General features: G+C 42.9%; 1 protein-coding gene across 1 annotated transcript in view; it reads left to right on the top strand.

The window, feature by feature from the left end:
* BRF1 (BRF1 RNA polymerase III transcription initiation factor subunit) overlaps nucleotides 1–26,295 on the top strand; it is a 173,215-nt gene that overhangs the window by 102,652 nt on the left and 44,268 nt on the right. Inside the window, exons 12-14 of the mRNA XM_063159797.1 lie at nucleotides 22,355–22,416; nucleotides 24,539–24,620; nucleotides 24,719–24,774. Coding sequence (XP_063015867.1) covers nucleotides 22,355–22,416; nucleotides 24,539–24,620; nucleotides 24,719–24,774 — 200 coding nt within the window. The remainder of the gene's footprint in view (nucleotides 1–22,354; nucleotides 22,417–24,538; nucleotides 24,621–24,718; nucleotides 24,775–26,295) is intronic.

A 26,295-nucleotide genomic window follows, 5' to 3' on the forward strand; every position in this document is an offset into this window, starting at 1 on the left:
CTGTGCTCAGGAGCAGTTATGGAGCCTTGTGTTTTGGGTGAGTGGGAACCAGGTCTAGCAGACAGGCTGGGAGCTACACCTGGCTTGCAGTTGGCTTGTTATTATGCAGAATAAAGAAAACCTCTTGTTAGGATGCCTCATGTTGGCTACCTTGGTGTCATAGCTCTGAACCTGATGAAAACCAGTGTGGATGATTCTGACACCTCAGGCAGTGTTGTTGAGTTCTGCCTCATAGCTCTGGGAAGTCTGGGAAGGTTGTATTTTCTTCTGTCAGACCAATTGTTACAGTATCTGTTTTCCAGGTTTGTGGGCCCCTTTTCAGGCCTGAAAAAGAAATGACAGTTTTCAAAACCAAGTACAGGATGAGAGCAGTTGCTCAGAGTTTAAGTTGAGATAGCACAGTTATAGATTGTCTTGAAACAAAAGTAGTTGTAAATGTGGAGGGAGGAGGAAAAGCTCACAAAATTTCCTGCATTTATCCTGTGTATTTGAATTTGGTTTAGTGCAGTTTGTATTGTGAATTACAGCTGGCCATGGCTTTGCTGTGGTAGTTCATGTTCCAAGATCCATGTCCACTGCAGGAAGGAGAGTGCTGTCATAGCACTGAACCCTGAAGGTGATGTTTTGTTCCTTCTCCACAGCTGTGAAAGTTGTAAATCAGGAACCTTTCCCTCCCTTAGCCCTCTGCAGCCCTGAGTCATCTCTCACTGCGTGGGTCAGGCTGGCTGGAGCCCTCATGGAGATGATTTTGTATCTCCTGTTGGGCTCCCTGTGTTGGTGGATGGGTGAATCCTGTCCAGCCAGTTCAGCAGCTGGAAGCAGCAGGCCTGGTGCTGCATGCTGAGGGTGCCCAGCAAACTCTTGTGGTGCTGCATGCTGAGGGTGCCCAGCAAACTCTTGTGGTGCTGCATGCTGAGGGTGCCCAGCAAACTCTTGTGGTGATGTGCTGCAGACAGGGCAGGTGGCTCCTAAATAGGAGCAAACAGGTGCAGTGTGTGCAATGTTTGGCCTCCCTAAGTGCAGGGTATCTTGCCTCCTCTCTGTAATGATCTCTCTTCCTCAAAAAACTTCTGCTGCAGGTACCTTCTACAAAGTCTTTTCATTTGGCTTTGGCATGTGGTAATTCAGTTTATAATTGCCTACATCAGCTGCTTTGGGAAATCTTCCACCTTTGTGCTACAGTGGCAGCAGCAGCAGGTTTCTCACAAACTGCTTATGTGGATAAGACTTAGGTGCAGAGCTGAAATATTAGGGAAAAGTAAGTGTATTTTTGCTTCACTTACAATTGGTATTTGTGCAGTGTGAGCTTGTCTGTATGAATGTTTTATGAAAAGCACAGTATTTTAACAAATTTGCATTACAAAGACAGCATGTAAGGTACCAGGTTAATGAGTCTGAGGCACTAAAGTGCTTAGAATAAACACTGCATTTGACTGCTTTTTCCTACAAGTGTATTAATTTGCAGAGACTTTAGCTGAAAAGTGTTTGAGTCTTTGCAAACTATTTTTCCTCTTATTCTTCATGATAAAAGTGCTTTATGGTGAGATCTCAGTTTCAGAGATGGAGACCAGGTACATCAGTCTGTCCATTTTCCTGGCCATGCAGCATCCCAGTGTCCTCTCCACACTCTACATACTCTTTCTGATTCTTAGTTCCTCAAAAAAAAATGCACCATTTCTTTTAGGAGACTATCACAGTCAGTATCATAGAGTTTGTTCTCAAGAAATAACATCCTTTACTGTGAAATTTCTCACTGCAATTTATTTTATGCATCTTTTATACCATTTCAAATATTTTATCATCTTTCTTGGTGTTTCTGTCATTTTGCTGTTTGCTGGCTGTCACCTTGTACGCTGCCAGTTCATCTCTTGCCACACGAATAAAAATGTGGGGAAGGTCTGATAATAGCAGAGATAAAGGTAAAATACAGGGTGTAAATTACCAAATGACTTTCTATAACTTCCCCTTCATAATCTAGGTAAGGTTTGAGACCTGATTTATGTTTTGTTTTGAGTGAAAATTCACATGCAATCATCCAGGGCAGCAATTTCAGGTGAAGTGTGTGCAGTGGGTGGTAACGTGCTCCTGCACGTCCCCATGAAAGCAGGCAGCTGGAGCAGTGAGCAATCCCTGTGCAAGTACCATCTTGTGCTGCTCAGGCACCCTGCACTCACTCCTGCTTACAGAGAAGACATGGGAAAGCTTCACAATTAGCAGTTTGCTCATTTATTGCTGTTCATGTTTATGCCTCTGTTACTGCTGCAAGCATGATCTGGCAGGGCTGGGGCTGAAAGATTTTCCATTGATTTCTGGGGGTGTTAAAGGCCCCATGCAGGCAGTTCTCATTGATTGTGGTCCTTGTCCCTCTGTTCAGCTTCTTGCTCAAGGAGGATGTGAAAAATGGCTAAAGGTGATCTGATATGAGCTGGGGATGGGCTCATGCTCCTCTTGTCTTTTGCATTTCATCCCAGCAGCTCCCGCCTCATACTTCATTCCTGGCCTTGGGGTTTCACCAGTCCTTCTGTGAGCAGATTCAGCTCCCTTACACAGCAAGAACAACACATGTGTGTTCTGTCCTCCTCCTTTTTTTGGCAGCAGCAGATGACCAGTGCCAGCAGCACCGTAGGCAGGGGAGATGGCAGAAATGTGACATTTCTGGCAGGGTCTGAGCTGCTATGGAAGGATGCTTGAGGGTCTGCAGGCAGGTGCCAAGGAGCATTGTTGACCCACCTGGGACCCCAGCATGGATTGCAGGATGCTGGTGCTGTTGTTGCTCCATCAGTGGTTGGGTGTTGGATCCCTCTTTGTACTGATTTCTTCTTCCAGCATCTTTTCTTCCTTGGATTTTGTTTGAACACATCAGTGCCAACTGTTTGGAAATGTATAAATGTGTATGTTACATACAAAAGGTTGTTCAATTGTTACAATTGTTCAGTCTTGAGAACAGAAGTGTTAGGGGAGGCTTACCACCATGTTCCAGTATTTAAAGGGTGGCTACAGAGAGCATGGAGATTCATTTTGTGCAAGAAGTCAAATGGAAAAGACAAGAGATAATGGGTGAGATTTTGATTGGACAGAAGAGAAAATTTTTTCATGGTGAGATCATCCTTTGGATTAATCTCCCCAGGGAAATGATGGATGCTCCAAAATAGGACACTGATAAAATTTTCCTGGACAGAGTGCTGGGCCATCCTGTGTAGACTATGAAAAGTTGGCCCAGATGATCCTTAATATCTCTTCCAACCTGTTATTCTTTGATTCTATAATCTAATCAGTGGAGAGAACATTAGGAAGCCCTACTACAAATAATTGCTGCATACATGAGAAATAAAGCTGCTGAGTTTAGTGCTAATACTGACGGGACACTTGGCCATCAGTGCAAGCGTGCGTGTCCCCATCCTGATTGCTCTTCTGGCCTCTGGCTTCAGCCACCCCCATTGCTTCAGTGGTTTTGTGCCCCTCCTGTGGCAATGACCTGCTTGGTGCCACCTTCCTTGTGCACAGCCTTCCCTTCTTTGAGGGTTTGATCTTTGTCTCCATATTCCGTTTGCTCACTGGAAAACATTTTCTGTGGCAGCACTAGCTCTTTCCCAATTCCAAGATCTAAACAATAAAAACCTTGGTACAAGCTGATCTTTCTCCTCTGGCCTGTGTGTGCCTGTGCTTGGCAGGGTTGATAGGCTGGATCCCTGATTGAGCCTTCATTACGCCGTTAATGAGATGTGAAGAGCTTGCTGCAGCCAGCACGGTAATGCAAGACCACCAGCTGCTTTGAGTGCAGTTTTCTGATACCTGGAGTCTTGGGTGTGAATTACAGATGACAGGATTTTCTTACTTGGCTCTGTATGTCACTCACAGTGTACTCAGAGTACTGCGTGTGCGTGTCTCACTCCAGAATCTCTGTGCGTGCTTTTTCCTGCAGGATCTTTGCATTTCATTAAGGGATAGGAATGCCATAAATTCATTCCATATTCATGCCTTGAGTAACTAGAAAGGTTAAGGGATGAAAACTAATCATAGAGTTTGGCTGGAGGATTTTTAAACAAATTTAGAGAGGGGTTTTGGAGGGAGACCTGCAGTTTGTTAGAGCCATCAAGGGGATAAATTTGAGTGAAAGCATAAGCTGGATCATGTGAATTCATTTTTATAGCATTTGTGGCTGTTTTAGGAATTTTCCAGAGGATTGGTTGTCAATACAGATACTCCCTATAGGAAAATTTGTGTCATTTTTGTCAGAAGTCTTGGTCAAAAAGAAGTGCCCCAGAGTAATGGGTGCTGGGGGTCAGGAAAAGATACTGGAAATTTGGGTTCAGGTTCCTGAGCCAAGTGAAGAATACCCATCTGTTAAACCTTACTTGGCTATATTGCCAATATAGCCAATATAGGCTCTTAGCACCCAGCTGACCAGCCTGGCTGTCCTGTTATCCCCCTCCTACCCCAACTGTTTTAGACCAGGTTTCCTTTCCTTTCCTTTCCTTTCCTTTCCTTTCCTTTCCTTTCCTTTCCTTTCCTTTCCTTTCCTTTCCTTTCCTTTCCTTTCCTTTCCTTTCCTTTCCTTTCCTTTCCTTTCCTTTCCTTTCCTTTCCTTTCCTTTCCTTTCCTTTCCTTTCCTTTCCTTTCCTTTCCTTTCCTTTCCTTTCCTTTCCTTTCCTTTCCTTTCCTTTCCTTTCCTTTCCTTTCCTTTCCTTTCCTTTCCTTTCCTTTCCTTTCCTTTCCTTTCCTTTCCTTTCCTTTCCTTTCCTTTCCTTTCCTTTCCTTTCCTTTCCTTTCCTTTCCTTTCCTTTCCTTTCCTTTCCTTTCCTTTCCTTTCCTTTTTTTCCCCCTTTTCCTTTTCCCCCTTTTCCTTTTCCCCCTTTTCCTTTTCCCCCTTTTCCTTTTCCCCCTTTTCCTTTTCCCCCTTTTCCTTTTTCCCCTTTTCCTTTTCCCCCTTTTCCTTTTCCCCCTTTTCCTTTTTCCCCTTTTCCTTTTTCCCCTTTTCCTTTTTCCCCTTTTCCTTTTTCCCTCTTTCTCTTTCCTTCTTGCCTTCTTTCTTGCCTTCCTGTTTGTTGGTTTGATAAAATTCTGGTCTGGAATGGAGGATATTAAAATCCTGAAAGATTTTCCAGGCTTGGATTTTTTTTTTTTTTTTTTTTTGCCTGCTGTGTTGTGACTGCAGTGTCTTTTCTGTCTTGAATTTTCTCTAATAAAAGCATGGTGGAAAATGAGCTTTATTTTCAGTTTGAGCAGCGTAAAAGCCTTGCATTGCTCTTTGATGAGTCCAGCCAGCCTCTCAAGGCCTCATCCTCCCTTGCTTGAGGGAAAAAAGGGCAAAAAGTTGATTTTTCCCCTGGCTGCTTCAGCTGGCTGCTGGCCACGGGCCCTTTGGAGGAGGAGATGGCAGCAGGGCTGTGTCTCTGGCTTGGAGAGGTTGGATGTGTGGGAAAGGGGCTCTGTGGTGTCATTCTGTGTGGGATAATTGACATGTGTGTGCTGTGGCCCTGATCCTGCTGTAGTGGAGCAAGGAGGAGCAGCCAGCCCCAGCAGGTTTTTTACCCATTGTTTTGTGCTGATGGGAAGTCCAGGTTTGCTGTACCTGCTCTAGGTTTAGGATTAAGGAGCACAGAGCTGGGCAAGCAGGGAGGAGAAGCTCACCTGGGGCTTTGGAAACGGGCTTTTTTCTGTACCTAAAAAACAGAGTTGCATTAAGAGTTGTTGCCCAAATACTAAGGGATGGTTGTATTCTGTGGTTGACTTACATGCCTCAGCATTTGGAGGTGCCAGTCTAAGCTTTTCCTTCTCCTGGGGCTTCTTTTCAAGGTTCTCTCATCACTGCACTCCCAGGCACCTGAAAAGATGCTGGGAGATAATTTCAGGAGCATTTATAATTTCTCCTGTCTTTCTGGGGGTCAGTTTTCAAGGATTCTGTGGAAGTGTAACCATCTCAAGAATCCCTACCCTGCTCTTAAACCTTGGCTAAAATAGAATCACAGAGTTACAGAATGGTTTGGGTTAGAGAGGACCTTTAAAGTCATCTAGTCCAAGCCCCCTGCAGTGAGCAGGGACATCTTGAACAAGATCAGGTTGCTCAGAGTCCCATCCAACCTGACCTTGGATGTTTCCAGGCACGGGGCATCCACCACCCTTTCCAGGCCAACCTGTTCCAGTGTTTTACCACCCTCAGCCCCATAGACTGCAGACTGAGACAAGACTGGGGAGGTGATGTTTGGTGCTGATGACTCAGACACCTACAGGCACTCAGAAAACCTGGCTAAAACAACTCCCTGCTGGTATAAGAAGTATTTGATCCTTTTCTGCACCTGCCCAGAGCTGGAGCCCAGTAATGCTCACTATTATTTTGGTGGGTGGCCCCTTTGCAGAAGAAACAGACATTCCTGCCCTGTCCTTCTGCCAGAAAGGGAGAAAAGTAATCAAAAACCTCAAATGATAACCAAATTTTTTCTTTAGAGAGCTGTGGAAAGTGAAATGTGTGGAGGCTACAGAAAGGACAGTGAGTTTGCAGGGAAAGCTGGCTGCTGAGGGGGATGTTAGCCAAGCAATTCATCACAGTATCTGAAGTGTCAGGAGTGGAGGCCTGGGTTCAGTTCAGGGAGTCTCCCTGGTCCCAGTTGTTATTGAGAATAAAGACTTATTAACCCAGGTCAAGGAGCCCCCAAACGTGGCCTTGGAGGAGGGAAATACAGCACTGGGAGATTTGCAAGGCTTAGCTACTCTGGGTTTAACACTATGGGTAATAAATCTGTGTGCAGTGCTGTGGTGGATCCTGACCACTTGGGTTTGTCTGAAAAAGCTAAAATAATCCTCCATTTAGTGCTTTATTTTCTCGTGGTACAGGTTCAGCTGGTAAAGGCGCTACCTGGAAACTGAAAATCCACCAAAATAAACCCTTTAAATGGAGTGCTGCTTCTGCAAGGTTTTAATGGTTTTGTGCAGCAGTTGTGTTGTTTTGCTTTTGTTCAGTAGCTTTGAATTTAGTTTGAAAAACTAATTCCTATATCCTCTTAAGGATTAACTTCATCACACCCCTAAACACTTCATCTGTTTTGTTTGTTGCTCTTAAATCTGTGGGACTGTCACAGCAGGCAGGATGCATGGGCTGGACTGTGACTTGTGTAGATGACCCCTGTAATTAGGGATTTCAGCTGTGACACTGTGGGCTTGGGATGAAAACAGCCCTGAGTTTAGCCTTGTGTAATTGTAGTTTGACATTTTTAGTTTGCTAAATGCTTTCATAACTGAAAGGGATTTATTATCCAATAGGAAGAATATTAATGTTGACACTGTTGGCAATTAAAAACAATCCTGGAAACTGAATTTTACTTCTCCTGATTGCTTTTGAAGTAATTTGTTTTTCAGTGTTACTTTAGGATTGGTTCATTTATTAGGTCTTTTTTCCTTGTGTGACAATGAGATAATTGCTATTTATTTTTTATCCTGCAAGCAATTATAATCAAAGCAGCCAAATATAGAGTCTGCTTTGACCTGGAATCAGAGTGACCTGTCAACAGGGGGCTACTGTAGTCTTCAGCTTTTCCATGTAATTTTATTTCATAGACATTAACCAGAATGCATTCAGCAGGGCTGAAAAAATTATGGGTAGAGTTTTGGGTGTTCATTAATTACAGTGGTGCAGAGCTGAAGAAGTGGGCAGATAAGAACAACTTTGGGCTGGTTATTAATAGCAAAAATTGTGATCTTTTATCTGGGGTTGGGCGGACTGTGTTGGGCCAATGTCCCAAGCGGTCAGAGGAGGAGATGCTGGCAGGCTGCCAAGGGAGGGGTAGCTGCAAATTAAAGGAAAATTGCAAACAATTGCCTCTGGGGAGTTTCTGCAGCCAAGTTTTGCTGAAAGGAAGCAGAAGATACTTTATTTTTGAATTTAGCAGTTTTAAGGTAAAGCTCAGCTCTCATATTGAAACACACATGAACACATAAGAATGCAGAAGTTGTTTTCTGTTATGAAATGCCTGGATATCTACAACTGTGTAGCAGGAATAAGGGAATGAATATGAAATAAGAGTGAGTAAATAATGCTGTTAAGTAGTACCTGGAAAGAAATTTGGAGCAAGAAACAGGGCTCTTGAGACAGGTATAAGCACAGAAGCCAGCAGTAAACAGCTGTGCAGGGGGCAGAAGGGTGCCATTTCTCAGCAAATTCACTACCTACATGCCAGGTTTGATTTAGTTATGGCGGGGAAGCCACTGTGTGCTCACAGATGGGAAGGAAGCAAGATGGTGCTCAGTGATCCTTAACTCTAGCATGGGATCAGGGCAAATGGCTGATTTGGGGAGTTTTGCTCAATGGTTCTTATTAATTTCCATCTAAAAGTGAAAAATGCAAATCCACACTACCACTGAAGTCAAGTATTGAAATGCAGCAGCATCTTATCAACATGAAATGATGTCACTGGTGGCAGAATTATATTCTGGCAGCGGCTTCCATTAAATAAAACACACTTCAGTGAGAAGTTGCTTTTCCAAGAAGTCTCTCTTCTCACTTCAACCCAGAGTTTTTTGCTCTTAGTGAGAGCACTTCTTTTGTGTCTCATGGCTTGGTAGCTGCTGCAGGACTGCCTCAAAGCTCCTGTCCCAAGTTCTTTCCCTGTTTTATGCTACACTGTTTGGATTGGCCCCAGTGTAAGGCAGAGCAGATTTGTTGGGATGTTGTGGGTGCTGTTGGTTGAGGTTAGGAGGTTCCTTGTCCCACTGGCTCATCCCCTCCTATCTGCTGGCATCAGTGCACGTGTGCTTGCCTCCCTCACCCAGCTCTGTCAAAAATGTCACAGGTTTGTGCAGGTTTTTGAATGGCAGGGTTGTTTTGAGGGATGTGTGTTAGGGAATGCCGCCTTGGCAGGTGCAGCAGAAGGAAGGGGCACAGGGGTGAGTCAGGGGGGAATGAACCAGCTCCCCCAGTTCAGCTGGGGCTGGAGGAGCATTTCAGAGCATGTCTCTGCAGCAGCAGCAAAGAATGTGTATTTTGGAGGCTGAGAGTGGCATTTGTGCTTGTGCTGAGGTCCCAGGGCTGGAAAAATTTTACAGTCTGTCAGTGACTTGGAATTGGTAATTTCAGGTATGGTCTTGCCCAAGGTCACTTTACATGCAGGGTCGTTTTAGAGAGTGAGGTTGATGCTGGGAAGTTGAGCTCCTGAAATACAACATTTAGAAATCTGGGAGCAGTGAGGAAGTTTGGTTTAACAAGGTGGGGAGGGAATTCAAAAAGGTATGCTGAATTCTCTCCTGAAAAAGCCTCCTTTTAAATTCAAAGTTTATTGCTTTATCTTGACTTTTAGAAAACCTGCATGAAACTTCCTTGCCTTTGAAAGCTTGATAGAAACTCTTGAAGTACTTTGACTGAAACAGAAAATTTAATAGTGAGGCATTTTGAGCACTGAACGATGTTTGTGGGCAGGTAATTTAAACAGGTACTAATATGGAACAGTGTTGTACTTGAAAGGCTGCAACTGGTGTACACACATAAATGGGGGAAATATCACTGGGAGCAATAAAGTCTAGGGATGCTTCATACTTCTTTCATTGCAAACAATTTTTATGGTATGGTCTGTGAAGCAGTTGAAATGCAGAGAGCTGGCACATCACTAGATTGATAATTCCTCTTGCTTCTTACAGCTTATTCTCAGTACAGATGTCCCCAATTCTTTCTTTCTATCACATTAAAGTTTCTTGTCTGCTTCAATTTCATGCCTGCCTCAAACGTAGCATTTTTCAAAATTGTCCCTCCAATTTATTTTTTTTTCCTCTTTAAAAGTTTATATCAGATGAAACCTAACTGCTAGTTTCTATCCCAGGGTTTACACTTAAATTTTTAACAAGCTCGTTTTTAAGATTGGTCTTCCTTGAGAGAGCACTTGGCTGATCCATCAATAATTATGTAGTAATAAAGCAACTGTGTAAAAATGGCACCTTCGTGCTGAACAGATTGGTTTGCAGAGCCACTGACAAAGATGAATGTTTATTACGATTTACTACTTTTGGTTCTGCAGATGCAATAGAGCTATTTTTTCTTTTTGGCTTAAGTGTCACGAAAAGTAATTTCCAATTGTGGAATCTTTATGATAATAAGGATGTATAACTAGGAGAACTCAGACTAACTTTCAAATACCAGCATGAGTTTGCAATACTGGTAATTTAGGAAAAAAAATATAACCAGAACATTTTTTACTTCATTTTGTTGCTGAAATTTTTCTTTAAGAAATCACTTGGATAGAACCCTACAATATCATGCAGCTACTCTTCTGAATTAATTGCTATAATATTAATTGTTGATTCTTCAAAAATTGGCAAGTTTCCTCATTTTCTTTGCTGCATCCAAAGATTTCTAATGTTGATTTTTCTACAATGTGAAGAAAAATGTAACATCTAAAATTAACACAAAAGCCTGAAATTGTTGTTCTTGTTTCTTTTTTTTTTTAAGTGCCAGCACAATTAAGGCTGTGATTTATATAACTTTTATTGTTCAAATCTGTCCTCTCCTTTTGCGCAAAATGCAGAATAACATATTCTGTAAGTTTTTATGGCCAGTAGATGTGTCATTTCAGTCAGCCAAGCTGGCTGATTGCAGTGTCACTGCAGTGATGAAGTTGTCTCTTGGTAGCAGCTGAGAAACACCTTGAGCATTAAACTTTAGTGGCTGCAGATGTTGGGATCCGTGCCCCTGGCACAGCCTCTGGGTGTTCCTTTGCTGGATTTCCCGGGTGATGTTGGGGTACCAAGGTCCTGTCAGGGGGGGTCACAGCTACAAGCTGCTGTCATTGGCCTGCAAAGGCCAGAATTCCTGGGGTTCCTTCCCTTTGCTGCCTGAAATAGTGACTTGGCCTGGTGTTGGGTCTGTTACTCCTGGTTTGGAGGGAGGGGTGCAGGTTGTGCTGCTCCCAAAAGGCCCTTGAGTGTCAAGGCTGCAGCCTCATCCCCTGGGTCCCTGGTGTGAGCTGTTCCACAGACCATTTTGCTGCCACAGCCCTCAAGCCCTTGTGGCAACTTGCAGCTACGTCAGCAAACGCTTTCAACCCAGGTCATTCATTTCAGTTGGCAGCTGCTGACAGAAATGTTCCTTTGCTTGGCTTTGTTTTAGCATTTAATGATTTTTATGTTGGTTTTGATGGCGTGAAGGGAATTGCATGGGAGTGTTTTGTCTGGACTTTAGTATTCTCTGCTTTATCTTGCTAGCAAGATTTAAAATCTTACTCCTTCAGGAGACAGGGCTTTTGTCTGTGCATCTTGCAAGCTCTTCCCTCACTGGTCCCTTCTGTCAGATCATTATCCTGGGCTTATTTCACTGCACAGCTCATGATGCTAAAGTTTGGTGTGGAAAGAATTTGCCTAGTTAAAACTAGCATCAGGAACAATCCATCTCTTCTTACCAAAAGAAATAATATAAAAATAAATGTCTATTCCATAGAAGAGGATGGTAGATCTGAATTTGAAATCGTGATCTGGCGGTTTTTGTAATGAAATTATAAAATGTTATTCAGAACTTATTTTCAGAAGACAACTGTGGTTTCGTTAATTCAAAATAAACTTTCCTGATTTCAGAGAGATTAGTTATCTGTGGTGCTGAATGTGTTTAAATGAACTCATACAAGAAAAGAACATCACTCTCTCCCAGTGGGCTGTGGACATGTAGTCATGTTCCTGAAAGTAGGTGCTAAAATGCTGTGTATTATGGAGGACCTGGATTGAGCTCCAGAAAGTATCATTATTCAGTTAATTAAAGAAGAACAACTCTGATACTATGCCATATGCTGTACAATAAAATGGCTGCATGGCAGAAAGAGCCATGAGTTCTTCCAGACTGAGACATGATTTGTTACTTTCTGCCTCTTCAACACCATGTTAAGTAGAGGCCTAATATATTTAAATAAAGAATTAATTACATGTGGATGTGGGACCTGTCTTTTCCAGTAAGCTCTTTGAAATGCTTACTGAGTTTTTGAGATTTAGTAAAATCTTTCCAAAGTCTTTGCTTTGCTGTACATCTAATCAACATTTAAGCAGGGTCCTTTGTGTGCCTGTAACCTGGAGAGGATGGCCAGATTGAGGAGAAACTGTAATCAGCAATGCAGAACTTAGCTAAAATGACACATGAAGTATAGCCCTGTTAGTATATAAAGTTTATATACAAGTCAGATGTTGAGATTAATCATAAGGACAGGTTGCACAAGCAGATGGCTGGCCTTCCTGATAGCCATTAGCTTGAAAGGCTGGCTTTGAAACCAGCTCCATGCTTTATAGGTGAATCATGCTGCTGGGAAAAGGTTGTTTCTGCAGCTCCACCAAAACCTCCTGTGCACAAAAGTGCCTTTTCCCACTGTTCCTGGAGGATAAGACAAATTATTCTTCAGGAACTTCTCCACAACTTTCTTCTCTTGGAGAGTTGCAGTGTCAGAGGGCACTGCAGTGCTGTGATGGATGGATCTCCAGCATATGGAGTACACATGCTAATTGTGCTCTGCTTGTGGATCACTCTGTCCAAATGCCAAGGCCTCAGAGCTGCTGCAGGCAAAATGTAAAAATCCTTCTCCTCTGTCTGCCATGCACTGGGGAAAAGGCTCATTGCAGTCACTAAAGTGTAGGGGAGAGGAGGAGGAGGAGGATGCGAGGGACAGAGCCCATGCCTGTCCTCCTCAGGAGTTCCTGCAGGAGCTGAGCTGTCTGCAGCTGTGCCCAGGTGACCAAGGGACCTTCCTGTGCTCCAGTGGCACCTGGAGCCATGCTGGCAATGCCTAAACTCTGGATTGCAGACATCCTTATATGCTTCATGTATATAGATAATTGCCTGAATGGACACAAAACTGCCTTGGTCCCTGGGGAAGGGCTCCTACAAGAGCTCTGTTTGATAGAGAAGTACTTTATCACCTTCATGTTTCTCAGCCATTAGGCATGGTCAGAGACAAAGAGATAGCACTTCATCTAACAAGAAACAGTGCAACTGCTGTAATTGTTATTTAAAATATGGTCTGTGCTGGCTGCAGGTCTCTGCTGCATAATGGCTGATGCTCTCACCACAGATCTGCAATTTTGTAGCTGCCACCTTTTGAGCGTTCAAACCAAGTATCTCCTACTTCCATGTTTGTCAACCCCAGCTGGTGATCCTGATCAGCAAACCAGTCAGGATCTTATGTGTCCTTTCTCTCTGCTCCCTGTCTCTGATGGTCCTGGCAACATGGAACTCTGCCTGGTACCTGCTCTGAGTCCAGCCCCCATCCATCTCAGAGGATTTCCTGCCTTGCTTGTGATAGGGGAGCTTCTGCTCTTGTCTGTGCCTCTATTTAATAATAAGAATATTTTTTTATCTTCTCTTTCCTCTCCCCATCTCTGTAATTCCCTGCTTGCTATTTCTCATTAGCAATGAAGGAAGGAAGAAGCTGGGTAACAAAATGAGAAATTTCTTACCTAATAATTTTCTTTCAGTTAACAGCTTCTCACCATTCAGCCCGCCCGGACAGTGTGGTAAATGGCCAGGCCTCAAATTGATTTTTTTCCTCTAAATAAAGACTTGGGTATATAATTTCATACTCTATGTTTTAATGTTGTCTTAATGCTAATAATTTTCTGCTGAAATATTTCTGTGGTCTGGGTGGCTTCTGGTGGCTGGTACTGAGCTTGTCACAAGATCTACCATAGATGAGCTCTGAACCTCAAAGGAGGGGGTAGAAATCATCCCATCTTTGCTAAGAGATGGTAAGGGTGACTGGATGCAAGTTATAAGTAGAAAGTTCAACTCATTTCACTTTCTTGCTCAGCGGAGTAAGTTATCTTGGTAGGCTGTTTTTGACCTGGAGCAGCTCTTTGGTGCAGTTTGTGTTGGAAGAGACCTTAAAGATCATCTAGTTCAACCTCCCTGTCATGAGCTGCCAACCCACTAGATCAGGTTGTGTATGTTCTGTAGTTATATGGCTGTATACATTTAAATTTTTTTCCTGGTGGAACAGAAATTGATTCAAAATAAATCGAAAAAAAACCAAACCAAACCAAACCAAAACAAACATCTATAATAGTCCAAGCAAAATCCTAGGATTTGCTTTTAAGTTCTCTGTAGTGCAGAGCTCACCATTGTGTTTTATTTTGTAGGGGGGGTTACAGGAGGAGATTTGCTTCTCACTAACACATCTGCTGGGGTGGCTGAGTGCTGGCCAGCCAAGGACCCTGGGCTTGCAGCAGAGCATTTAGCGCCCGCAGCAAGACCTGGCGAGTTACAGAAATGATGCTTCAGCACTTAAACACGAAGCCAGCTGTTCCCTTTGAGGCTGGCTCGGGTGCAAAGTGCTCTTGCTGCTTTACATAGTGGTCTGTCAGGATGGGGAGAGCGAGCTGGAGTGGGATGAGAGCCTGGCTGCCTTTGCTGTCGGCTCTCGGGGGTGTTGGGCTGCCCTCGCCTCTGCCAGAGGTAGCGCTCTGCCCTGGTGGGGTTTGCAGAGGGGAGCTCACTCACATGCTCATCACTTCTTCTCCTTGGTCTCTCCCTTTTTATAAACTGTTACTCTTGGATCCCCGTGCACAGATTTTTTAAAAAATGCAGAAAATACGGGCCAGAAGGCACCAAAAAAAATGAAGGCTGGGGGAAGGGAAAGGGGAGAAAAGATGCCAAGAACAGCATAAAAGGCAAAGGAGGAAAATACAGCGGGGAATTGGTGATCGGCTGGAAAAGCACAATAAGCAGGGGAAATCTGTCTTTATAGTTTTCATTTTAAAAAGTTTAAAGTCCATAACTGTTGAGGCAGGAGGGGGTGGATGTATGGATGTAGGCTGAGGTGTGAGTGTCTGGCACTTGGGCACTAATGCCATGGTCAGTCTTGGCATTGCTGTATGCAGAAATCACAGGCTGGAAAAGACTTGTGTCTGTGCATGGGAGCTCTTCAATGTTCATGGTTTGGCATTGAAAAATGTAATTTCTGGTAGTTAGGTTGTATGTTTCTGTGTGAGTATTGGTCAGTGTGACTATTGGTTATTGGTTCCATCAGCAAAAGATAACTCTTTTGGTGCTGTTCAGAGCAGCTGTTCTCTGAGCCCTCAGTCATGGCAGTGAGATCAGAAGAGGACGACAGGTTGCAACAAGTAGGTTGCATAAACCCTGCTCTTTTTCATTGTTTTCCAAAGGTGTTGGGGGAACGTGAACGTTATTCCAGAAGAAGAACATCTGCTGCTGGTTTTGAGGACAGTGTCAAGATGTTCTTCTGTTCAAAAGCCTAATTTTCAGCTGTATTTATTTTTTGGGAGGTTGAAAGGGTTTTTTTCTTAAGGGCTTTTTATGTTGCTATGTAGTTCAATGAACATGAGCTTACCTTTTCAAAGAAAAGTCTTCAGAATCAGAAGGGTTTTGTTTATTGCTGGACTGGTTTTGTACTACCTGCTTTGAAGAAATACATATTGCAGGGAGGATTTCTGGAAAGAATGGAGAGATTATCTGTTTCTCTGAAGCATTAAGTTTAGGTTAACAAATTTCCATGTCTGTTAGACGAGTGGTATAACCTCTAACTGGATATTAAATATGAGGATGTGGTTTGGTTAGTCCTCCATGGACTATGAGGTGAAACAATAGCATTTGTTTCAGTATAGATGTGCTCTCAGGAAAGCAGCAGGGTTGGTGGTTAGGTGGTGTTTTTTTTTCAAAATTGAAATTTAATTTATAAAAAATATGTTCACTATGTAATAAAAATTCAGTGAGAGTGATTGACTGCAGGAAAAAGCTTTTCTCATAATTTATTCCCATATATCATCAAGCACAGAAATCTGAAATTCCGTTCCTGTGACGGGGTAATGGTTCTGAGACCACCATAGGAAGGTGCTGATGGGGGAAGGCTGTCGGGTGTCACTCAGCTGTGCAGGACAGACAGAGCATCTGCAGCCTGAGTCTCAGTGTGGGGAAATGGAAGCAGGCACTTCATAAACATGGGTTTCTGGTTCTGTGCTGCATTAAGGCCCAGTGTTGTAGGAAAATCTTTTGCCTACAGCATATGAGCCCAATGCAGTGCCCTGGCCCTGGCTGTTACACTGCTTTGCTTTGTGAGAAAGTCCTATTTTGAGTAGACAGCAGTGAAGAAATAGCTGATGAGCTTCTACATCCCAGCTTTTATACAGGCTGACCTTGCACAGCTGCAATAGCAGAATATGTGGAATTTCTTTTTTTTAAATTATGCCTTTTTTTGAATTGTGCCTTTTCCCTCTTTGCCCTTCATTTGCACCATCTTGGGCTTAGCCTCTACACTTCTCACAGTCCCAGTGAGAGGGGCTGTCCCCTGGGCACCGTGCAGAGGCAGGGCTGTGCCCTGGCATGCTGGCAGCTCGGTGCCAGCCGGCAGCGCTTCCCACCAGCCCTGGTCGGCAGCAGTGAATGTTTCTGGGAAGATGGGGCCTCTCTCTGTGTGCTGTGATGTGTTTGCTTTCTCTGAGGAACTAGCAGGCTGGAAACTTGGCTTTGCCTGGAGAGGACCCCTTAACCTTGCCTTGGCAGAAGGAAATAATAAAGTGACAGACTTCATTTATCTTTACGCTGCGTGCGTGGCCTCGTGCGCTCCGTGCACCACCAGAACTAAATCCCGGCACTGTGATTTGGCACTGTGAAGGAGCAGGCTGTGATTTTCAAGGTGGCTCCAGGTACAATGAAGTAAAAAACATTTTCTCTTAAATACAAGCATAAACATTGTGTTTTGTGACCTTATTTCGTCAGCAAGTGCAATTAATTTTGCACTGCCCTTATGTTTTGTTTTTGTGGAATACTTCTGTAACAGCACACGATTGTGCTGCTGAAGGTGAGCTGGGGGAAGTAGAGGGAGTGCCTGCTGTGGGATGGGAGCATGGCACGGCAGGCTGGGATTGCACAAAGAGGCTCCTTACCTGGAGCAATGGGGTTGGCAACAGTTAAACCAGCCAGGATTACCTCCCAGCCTGCTCTGGAGGGAGGCTCCTGCCCTGTGTTAGGGAAACTCACAGGGTTCTCTGCTCTTATGGCCCCGCAGACTCTGCTCGTGGCTTGATGTGTGGTGTGTTTGTTTGCACACACATCTATCCTTGTACTTCATCCTGTGCTGCTGCTGCTGCTGCTGCAGCATTTTCACATCCATTTCTCTTCCTGCCTGGTCCCTGCAGTGCCATCACCACGGCACTGTGTCTGCCTGGTGCTGCTCCCCTCCTGGTTACCCACCCTTAATGCTCCCCTCACCCCCTCTGGTAAATCAGTTATCTCCCCTGCAGATGGGTTTGTGTCCCCTCTGATCAGCCAGTCAGTGATATCCTGGTGTGGTTGTGCAGTGCCTTTTTTGACTCTCAGCCATCCCCTTCCCTTCGCACTCACTGCAGCTCCCCAGAGTGGCACCAGCATTGCTCATCAATTTGAGATGTTAAAGCATTTCTGCCCATTGGGTCTCTCTGATGGTCTGTGGGAGCTTTTTGTGGCTCCCATTGGATTTAATCCCTCCCTGGAGAGCAGCAATCAATCCCAGTGTTTCTGCTGCCCCAGGCTCAGGTTGTTTGGTTTGTTGCATAAGGATTTTTGTTGCTGAAAATGCATCTCCCAACTCTTTTCAGATTTTGTCATGCTCTAGCCCCAAGTATTTCTTGAATACTGGAGGTGCTTAGTGTCTGGTTTTGTGCCAAATAGGTGGAAAGGTTCTTTGTTTAAACTCCTTGCTGTGAAACGTTGTGGTGAAGGATGTATTTGCTCCATAGGACCAGAGGACCAAGTGCCTTTCCATTATATCTGCTGTAGAGGATTTCCTGGGAAGTGTTCAGCCTCCATTTCTGTCTGTAAGGAAATCCTCTTATCTGGGCAGAGCAATAAATAGTGCTGCCTCCTGTAATAGAAACAGAAAAACATATTCTTCACGTGGCTGTTTTTAAAAATGTGGGGTTTAAAATATATCGGGTGGAATGATTTTTCTGTAATAAATCCCCATAATAGTGCACTATTGTGCACAATATGTGTACATTTAACTGGCTGCACAGAGGTAGGGAGAGGGGCAGAGGGTGTGTTAAAAGATGATTTAGTGTGTATTTAGTAATGACAAGAACAGTAAATAATCCTACAGGTTTACAAACCTAATCCCCAGTGTCTGATTGTAGCCCTCATGTCTGCTGGAATTGGTTGGGAAGATGTTACAAGGCTGTAAAGGGAGGGCTTTGGGGGAGTTTATTTTTAAATTTTTGGGGAGCTGGCTGGATGATTGATGGTTTTAGGTAGCATGAAGTCAGCTGATTCAGTACCTTGATGGAAAGCTCTTGAAGTGCCTGTCCTCCTCCACTTGCTGCAGAGCTGTTGGGTGAGGATGGAGTAGGCTGGTCCTTGCTCTGAGCTCTTCCTGGTGATCCTTTCATTTAACAACTGGATTTGGAGGGAAGGGGAGGAGTGTTGTTGTTCTTAATGCCCAACTCATTTTTTGCCTGTGCCCTGCTGTAAAGTGGTTGTTTTTCTTAACAGAAGAAATCCATGATGTCTCAGAGCTGTGCCACGTGATGCTTCTGCTTTTAAATAAGCTCTTAAGAGGCTGGACCAGATGTTGGCCACATCTGTGTTTTTATTTCGTCGAACATTTTATTTCGACCCTTTTATTAAAAGAGAAAATGATAATTTAGAAATCACTTTGAAAAGTTTAGCAGCTAGGAAGATCTTTCTGGTATATAAAAAAGCGTGGGTTTGCTTTCCATGCCCTGCACTGAGCCATGTAGCATCAAGCACACAGATATTTGTGGCTGGTAGGGTCTACTCCTGTTGGAAACGATTGCCATGGAAATTTTCATGCCAAAATGGATGTATTTTATTTCGAATTGGCATTCGTAATGAAACATGTATTTTTTTTTTCTCAGTGAAAGCATTAAACTCAGGATTTTAAGGCACCTTCACTTCTGAAAAACCCATTTAATGAATGCCTATTGCCATTAAAAAAAGGCAGGAAAAAGGAAGATTTGCAGGCAGAGGGATATCCTGCAATTACTCCCTCTGCTGCTGTTACGGGGGTCTAAGAAATGCTTATTATGTGTAACTTGCTTCTGGATTCTTCTCTGCAATTTAACAGTTGGAAAATGAGTTTTCTGTCCCTGTTGCTAATTGATCCAATGAGAAAAACTGGCACCTAATTCAGTAACAAGTTATATTTTAAATGACAAGTGAAATTGTTCATGGTGCCTGAAATTGCATCGTTTTCAGTCTGGCATGTTAGGGCTGTGTAAGAAAACAGGCACCTACCGTACTGTGACATATTAAATTTTAAACCTCTGATCCAAAAATATAGCAGGGTATAGGAGGAGCAAGGTGTATAATGATGAAAAGCAGTGGCAACTTGATGTCAGTGGGATACTTTAGTGGGATACTACTCTTTTATTGTTTTTAAGATGCTTTGGCAGTTTTTGCTACAAGAAATATTGGGATCAATTTATGTAAAGTTGAACAGTGAGTATGTCCATGATCACTTCCAAGTTTTGGTTTTGTAACCTGTGATTTTCAGAACTTACTGGTGATTTTCAAGATTGGCTCAATTTTTCTTTGTTGATAATTCCAAGCCTTTTTAGATAGTGGCCAATTTAGTTTACCTGGTGCAATGAATAGTGAAGAAAAATAAATCCTTTATTTATGCAGGTGAACCAAATTGAAAATTTGGGGTTTTTTTGGAGTAAACAAAGGGTAGATAATGCAATGAAGGTGGAGGCCATCCCCCCTTCTGTCCTACAACTTGGTGGTACCCAGAATATGGGGGACCCAGTTGAAGTCCCATTTTTGTATGAGCTCCTTCCAGCCTTGGAGCCAGGTTATCCTGGTCTGGACTCCACTCGCACTCTGTTGTTGAGCTGTTTTATTTTATGTTATGGAGCATTTCTTGGACTCAGGTAGACCAGCTCCTGGGAAGGTTTCTCAGACAGTGGACTACAGTATTTGCTCCTTTGCTTGGTGAAAATTCATCCATTTTGCTCACTGGCAGTTTCTGTCTTGATACCAGGAGGAGAGATGTACAGTTCTGTCTTGAAGAATACCCTGCCCTCCCTTGTGTGACTCCTCTCCACGCTTTGAATGATTATTCTTTGCTAAAAAAAAATGTCAGTTTTTTAATTAGTTGCATTAAAAAGGCAGCAAACCATCAGGATGTATTTTGTCACCTTGTTTTTCCTCTCCATCCTCAAGGCAGGGAGTGCTTGGCCATGTCCTGGGTGCATCCCTGCCTGGCTGGGAGCAGGGTGCCTGCATGAGGAGCTGCTGGCACTGGTGCAGAAAGTTCTGCTCTCACTGCACTGTGCAGAGATCAGAGCAGAAGAAAAGCATATGTACTGATCAATTATGGAGCTATAAAATCTTCTGCACTTCTAAAGTATTTTGGGGAAAAAGGGTTGTGAAGTAAATCTGGTGCCTGGGACTAATGCGATTGATTTATAAATGTAACGACAGTGAGAAATGTTCTTTAAAGCTTTTTTGGTCAAATTAGCACCACATTATCTGAGCTGGTAAACTTGATAGTACTTTTATGAGACAATCTCAAGGTAAAAATCAAACCATAGTGTTACAGAGGGCTGGAGCCACCTCCGTTGTGAGGAAGGGCTGAGAAAACTGAAATTGTTGAGCCTGGAGAAGAGAAGGTTTCAGGGGGACCCATCTCCAGCCTTTCAGGAGCTTAAAGGTCTACAAAAGAGCTGGAGAGTGACCTTTTAGAAGGGCATGGAGTGACTGGACAATGGGAATGGCTCCAAACTGATAGAAGGTTTATTAACAAGATATTAATATTAACAAGAAGTTGTTTACTGTGAGGATGGTGAGACACTGGAATGTGGATGCCCCATTCCTGGAAGTGTTCAAAGCCAGGTTGGATGGGGGTTTGAGCAGCCTGCTCTGGTGGAAGGTGTCCCTGCCCATGGCTGGGAGTTGGAATGGGATGATCTTTAGAGTCCCTTCCAACTCAAACCATTCATATTCTGTGCTGTTCCTTGTGATGGGACATTTTTGGGGGCTTAAAGCCCCTTTTGCTTGTGGCTTGGGGTGGAAAGTATAAAACTTTCTGTTGGTTGTTTAAGGTGAATTCTGAAAAGAGATTTGTGAGTGCTCAGTGGCTGATCCCAGGGATGTCTGTTGAGTTGAGCAGCCATACCCTTTGCACCCCCTCAGGAAGCTCAGACTTTATTCCTAACCAGGTGTTTTGGTTGGATTCACAGCCGTGTTATTTCACATGCTTCAGGCTACTGATTTAAACCCAACTTTTGCCAAGCAGATAATTGTTTTATCTTCTGGGAATGCTCTTAATTCCAAGCTTTGCTTGACTTTGACATTTGGTTGCCATGATCTGCCATTGAATCCTGGCATCACCCTCTGCTAGTCCAGCACTGTGCAGGAGCACCAGGCTGGGGAATCAATCCATCGAAGATCTTGGTTTGTGGGGAGGCACATCCCCAGTACTGGGGAGTGGGAACTGTGAACATGCCAAACTGTTTTGGCACCATTTTGGTTTTAATTTGTTATTGTTGATTGTTGGAACTTAATTTGTTTATATTTTTCTGCTAGTGAACTAGTGAGATCATCTCTTGTTTGATCTTTATTAGATGTAATGGAGATCACCAAGAAGATTGCTTCATTCCCCAGTATAAGTCTTTGTTAAATAATTTGTTTTCTTCTCTACCTGGACTACACTAATAGTGTATTACTATAGTTCTTTAATGTGATGTGGAAAATCAGGTTTTGCAGCTGTACGCTGTTCCAGTCCCAAATTAAGCCTCAGTTCTGTGCTGTTATGCTTTTTAATGGATGGAATATTTGAAAATTTGTTTTCAGAAGTCTTAATAACTACCAAACTAGCAAAATTGCAGTGAAATTGTAATTCTAGAAAGTCAAGAAGAAAGCCGTGGTGTAACTGTCAGCAGTGGTCTGTGCTGCTTCCCTGAAAATAGAAAATATTTTCTAAGTCATAATTTACAGATAAATGACTGACCTATATGCTCTAACAGAGAAATTTTTGTTATGGTGAAAGAAAAGTGGTCATCTTTTTGAAATGGTTTCCCCAGCTTCCTGCTGAACATTTGTGCCTGTAAATTAAAATGGGTGAAAAAAAGGCGACTGGAAGTCTCTGGCAGATTTTTAGTACTGATGAAGACTGTGCTGGTTCCTGAATTTTAAATTAATCCAATGTGGTGAATTTCTGTGCATGAAGTTCTTCAGTGAAAATACTCAGCAACACATTAAACCTCCCAGATGAAGGCAGGAGGATGCAAATCTCTGAAGGACATCCTGAAGTGTTGCATTGCTGCAGAACTCAAGTTGCAATAGGTGTTGGACAAACATATGGGCTGATTAAAATGTGTTTTTTTCTCTAGGTTGCAATAGGTCTGGGACATACCAACATATGGGCTGATGAAAATGTGTTCTTTTCTGCAGGTGAGAATACAGGGGATGGAGAATTAGATCTGAGTGGAATCGACGACAATGAAATAGATCGGGTAAGGTGCCCCGCTGTCCCTGGTGTCTCTTATCCTGGTTGTCTGGATAGCTGGGAAACTCAAAATGGTTCTTACCTGGTTTATCCTCTCTGCAACTGCCTCTTCTCTCTGATCTATAGAGAGGTTTGAGCAATTTCAGTGATCTGAAATCTAATGTTCATGCAAACCTGTGAATTTGGTGTTCCTTGCCCAAGTTACATATATATTTATGAGGCTGCTGCTGCTGCTTGCTTTTAACATGCTGGAATAATTATGTTTTAGAATGTCTTTTATTCCAAAGAAGAACTTTAAAAAGTTTGGTGGAGCTCTACATTCATTATTTAATTAAGATAGATTCAACATAGAAGGCTGCCATGGAAACCAAACTGTAAAACCAGTATGTGCAGCTCTTATGTACTTCCAAAGATTTCTGTGATGTTTCCTGGATTTATTTTTATTTGTGTGGCAGCAAGAAATGCCATTTAACATACAGACTGAGTGGGACAGACACATGGCTGTGGAAAGGGGCTTGTTGGAGGCCCCACAGCTGGTCAGCACCTGGACACAGCACAGTCCAGCTCTCTGAGCCTGATGCCCTCTCCAGCTGCCACACTGGTTTGCAGTGTCATCTGAACAGATAATGCCAGTGCTAAAAACTCACTTTGGGGTACAAAATCACTGAGACTGATGAGGTTGCACAGGAATTACTGATCTCCAAAATGCAGCTGTGAGGTGGGATTTGCTAGGCTGGGCATTATGGTCACAGTCTGAGTGAGCAGACATTGAATGGAGGGAGCAAGAAGGCTGAGGTTTTGCACTATAGCCACTCCATAATTAAAACAATCACAGGGGAAGAGCACATTTTCTGCTCTTCCTAGGCTCTGTGATGAGGTCATAACTCTGCTTTTATGACTTCATGTTCATTTCTGTGGCAATAGACTGTAATATTGTAAGTCCAAGGTTATGAAATCTCTGAAAGCCTAAGAGGGATGAATAACTGAGCTAGGGAAAAGTGTATTTTACTATTATGGCCCACTTTTAATAGAAGCAGATGAAAGAGTGAAAATATTGGTCTGATAACCCAGGACTTGCACAGCCATTTGCTCTCCTGTTTAGCCCTTGGAGGAAGGACTGCATTAGTTTCATTTGACTGGAATTATTTTTCTGCTGAAATCCTAGATGTACATCTTACTTTGGAGAAAATCTTGAATGCTCAGACTCAAAAGATGGAGAAACCTCAGATTGCTTTTCTTGCACTTAAACAATTTTGCAAATCTCAGGTGCACTGCTTTAATCTGAAGTGTCTTGTTCATGATGGATTACCTCATTTGTCTTCTCCATTCTGCTGTTCTTCACTCCCAAACACCATCATCTGTAGAGAACTTCTGTTTCATTGCTAATTGTGCTGAATACTGGGCTAATTTTTACATTTAGGTCATCTACAATTAAGTAATTGCTACCTATCTGTCTATTTATTTCTGTGATTCATCTGAATGGTCCTGGATGTATTTTACAGCTCCATTCCCACTAAAGATGTTACCGAGACTGGGTGGAGTTAACTGCAAAACCTCTACATGTGGTTACTGAGCCCAGCTGTCTGAAATCCACAGGGCTGAAGCTCCAGCAGTCTGAGCTGGTTCCCTTCACACAGATGTGACCATTGAATTAATAATCTCAGTGTAAAGCTTCACAGAAACCTACCCAGAAGACACATGTTTTTGTTTTGGTCGCACAGGGCAGTGGTTCCCGTCCTGTTTTGAATTACAGACCACCATCAACACACAGAATTACTTGCAGACAACCACGTTGTCATGATAACCTCTTGTATCATCTGAAAGAGATCATAAACCCAGGATCATTTTTGTTTAATTAACAGACCATGTATAATGAGTCCTGGGTGGTTTTTAGTCACTTCATCATAGTTTGGAAGCCAAGCACTGTTTTTTGAAAACAGGTTGTTGCTTGTGCCAGCTTCAGATGTTACTAGAAATACTCTCTGATTGTCTTATATCACTCATGTTTTCTTTTAATGTATTCTTAAAAATGGGACATGGAGTGATTTTGCCAGTGTTTTTCAGTACAGTTTTTTTCTGTGATTTTCAGTTTGATTTCTGAAAGTAGATAAATTTGTTTTCTTTTTTAGTATATACTTAATGAAGCTGAAGCTCAGATAAAAGCAGAGCTATGGATGAAAGAAAATGCAGATTATTTGAAGGAACAAAAAGGTAAATGTGTAGGACTGAAATTTGCCTTTTGGCTGGTGTTGCTGAAATATGCAGTCTTGTGTAATTTTCATGCTGGTTACCCTTTTGTCATCTTTCAGAAAAGGAAGCAAGAATAGCAAAAGAGAAAGAACTTGGGATTTATAAGGAACACAAGGTATTAAATTATGTGTTAATTGTGTCTGTTTGAAAATGTCTTGGAAATATCTGCTGATCAGCTTCATGTAGATGTATGGGCATAATGGTACAGGTCACCACTAAAGGAGCAAAAGCTACAGTGCATCTAGCTGTTACTGAATTGCAAGGCTGTATTTTTTTAGGTGGTGAGTAAAACACTTTCTTGCCCAAACTTTTATTTTAAATTGCTATTATGAGAAAATTCTGTGCATGTCAAAGTCAGAGCTAGCTCTTTGCATTTATGATTGCTCTTCTAATTGCTTGCTTATTAAAATACAGGCTTTAAGACGTCTGATTTTTTTTTTTAACGTGTGCATGGGGAATTTGTTTGTACTTGCCATAAGTTCAGTGGCTTTCCTTGCTCTTACAATAATGATTTCTTTATGAACAACTGAACAGATCCTTGTTACAGTCACTTGAAGGGGTATTTTGTTCTACCTTTCATAAAGAATGCAACGGTTATGTTAACAAATGGCATATCCTGTCTCCATGTTTAGCAGTTTAAAGCAGCCTAATTGGCCGTATATTCACGATTTACAGCATTACTATTTTGTGTAATTGAGCAAGTGACAACTCCAATCTTCCACATGCAGCTAAAGCCATGTTAGTTTTTAGCTTGCATATCCTCTATCTTTTCCCTGACTAATGTGAAAGGCAGAGTTTCCTGCTTCTCCTAGGTATTTCAACAATAAAAACAAAACCAGACAATGAAACACTGTTTTAGACTTCAGAGTTTCTCATTCATCCTGCATTTATACAGACATGGCAGTCTACCAGCAATTTTCAAAATTGTATAACTCCTTGGCACTGCCAAGTAGCCCAAACACCCACTTTTTTGTTCGGACAACACAGGAGTTTTTCTCTAACCTTTTATTGTTTCTGACAGCTCGAGTAGAACTTGATTAATATGGTGCTTTCCAATTTCAAGGTAGCACTTGACCCATGTAGGTAAACAGAGGGGCTATTATCCATTAAAAAATAAATCTCCTGCAGAGCTTGGTGTTAAAGCCTTCCTTTGAATAGGAAAATGCCAAATGAGAAACAGAGGTTCTGGGTTGTTTTCTTTTTCCTACCTACCCAGGCATGGAAAAGTTGTCTGGTGTCGTTCCTGCTTGCCTGGCTCTGCGCAGCATCAGCTGGGAGAGGCAGCTGCAGGTGACAAAGCTCCTGTGCCTGCAGCCTCCTGCTCCCTGTCCCCTGGCATCCCATCCTTGGGAAGCTGCTGCTGCCCCTGCTCTGGGCCCTTGGCAGTGAGGAGGAGGAGGAGTTGGGCAGAGCCTTTCCCACGCTGCCCTCAGATTTGGTGTGAAACACGGCCGCGGTTCCGTGGTGCTGTCAGTGCTCTGGGAGTTGTGACCCAGCTCCACTCTCACTTTACAGGCAGTTTTAGTAGGGGAGGTTCTTTATTTCTGTGCTGTGAGGTCCCTATTCCTGTAACAGGAGCTCACTCCCCCTTTCTTTTTTATTTTCATACATGAAAAATGGCCCATCCTTCTTCTTT

This window comes from Melospiza melodia, chromosome 6 (assembly GCF_035770615.1).
Source record: "Melospiza melodia melodia isolate bMelMel2 chromosome 6, bMelMel2.pri, whole genome shotgun sequence".
Taxonomy (NCBI): Eukaryota; Metazoa; Chordata; class Aves; order Passeriformes; family Passerellidae; genus Melospiza; species Melospiza melodia.